Below are 1,084 nucleotides of genomic sequence, written 5' to 3' on the forward strand. Positions count from 1 at the left end.
GGAGAAGCCAGCAGTCTGCAAGGCTGGGGAGGATGGAGAGTGCTTTGGGGTTTGGGGTCGGGGTCTAAGGTGATCAATTGCAGAAGCATTACACGGCGCTCTGGTTTCTTTACTCAGTTTTTGGGGTAGATCCCAGACCCTCATGTAGGTCCCTTTGCTGGAAAAGGAAGAGGGAGTGGTCGGACCAGTCTGAGGAGGAGCCAGAGAAGGAGCTCTCCCCTGAACCTGAGGAGACCTGGGTGGTGGAGACACTGTGTGGCCTCAAGATGAAGCTGAAGCGACGGCGAGTGTCACCCGTGCTCCCCGAGCACCACGAGGCCTTCAACAGGCTGCTTGGTAGGAGGACACCCCAGAGAGCACCTCCAATCCTGTTCTTTCTAAAAAGAGGAAACTTCCAATAACCACTCTTTTCCAATGGGAAATATACGCCCCCAGTGGGTGAGCTCTCCATCTGGGAGGACTCGGAAGTGATCATTCATGAGGGACGCTTAGGAAATGATAGAGGATTAGGCTAGACTTGATAAAGGTCAGCGCGTGGGATAAGAAAGTTTGGTTTCGGGCCAGGCGTGGTGGCTCACGCCTGAGATCCCAGCACATTGGGAGGCTGAGGCAAGAGGATTGCTTTAACTCAGGACTTTGAGGATGTAATGAGCTATGACTGCAGCACTGCACTCCAGCCTGGGTGACAGAGCAAAACCCTGTCTCAAAAGAAAAACCAAGGCTGGGCATGGTAGCTTATGCCTGTAATCCCAGCTACTCGGGAGGCTGAGACAGGAGAATTGCTTAAACCCGGGAGGCAGAGGTTGCAGTGAGCCGAGATCGTGCCACTGCACTCCAGCCTGGCCCACAGAGTGAGACTCTTTCTCAAATTATTTATTATTTGAGATTAAAATTATTTATTAATAAATTAATAAAAAAATAAAAATCTAATAAAGAAAAACAAAATCAATAAACAAAGACAGCGGTTTCAGCTGTGCCCTCTGAAATTCAATGTCTCTTACTAACTTTTCTAAACCTAAGTGTCTCCATCCATAGTGGGGGATACCAAGGCCATGGTCACACCCTGATGTGACTGTCTCATGAG

General features: G+C 49.4%; 1 protein-coding gene across 1 annotated transcript in view; it reads left to right on the forward strand.

Annotated features, from left to right (window-relative positions):
- The window catches only part of LOC105543768 (putative speedy protein-like protein 2), a 10,274-nt gene that overhangs the window by 5,074 nt on the left and 4,116 nt on the right, over nt 1-1,084 (forward strand). Inside the window, exon 3 of the mRNA XM_011985845.1 lies at nt 198-400. Coding sequence (XP_011841235.1) covers nt 198-400 — 203 coding nt within the window. The remainder of the gene's footprint in view (nt 1-197; nt 401-1,084) is intronic.

Source organism: Mandrillus leucophaeus, unplaced genomic scaffold, assembly GCF_000951045.1.
Source record: "Mandrillus leucophaeus isolate KB7577 unplaced genomic scaffold, Mleu.le_1.0 Scaffold29, whole genome shotgun sequence".
NCBI lineage: Eukaryota > Metazoa > Chordata > Mammalia > Primates > Cercopithecidae > Mandrillus > Mandrillus leucophaeus.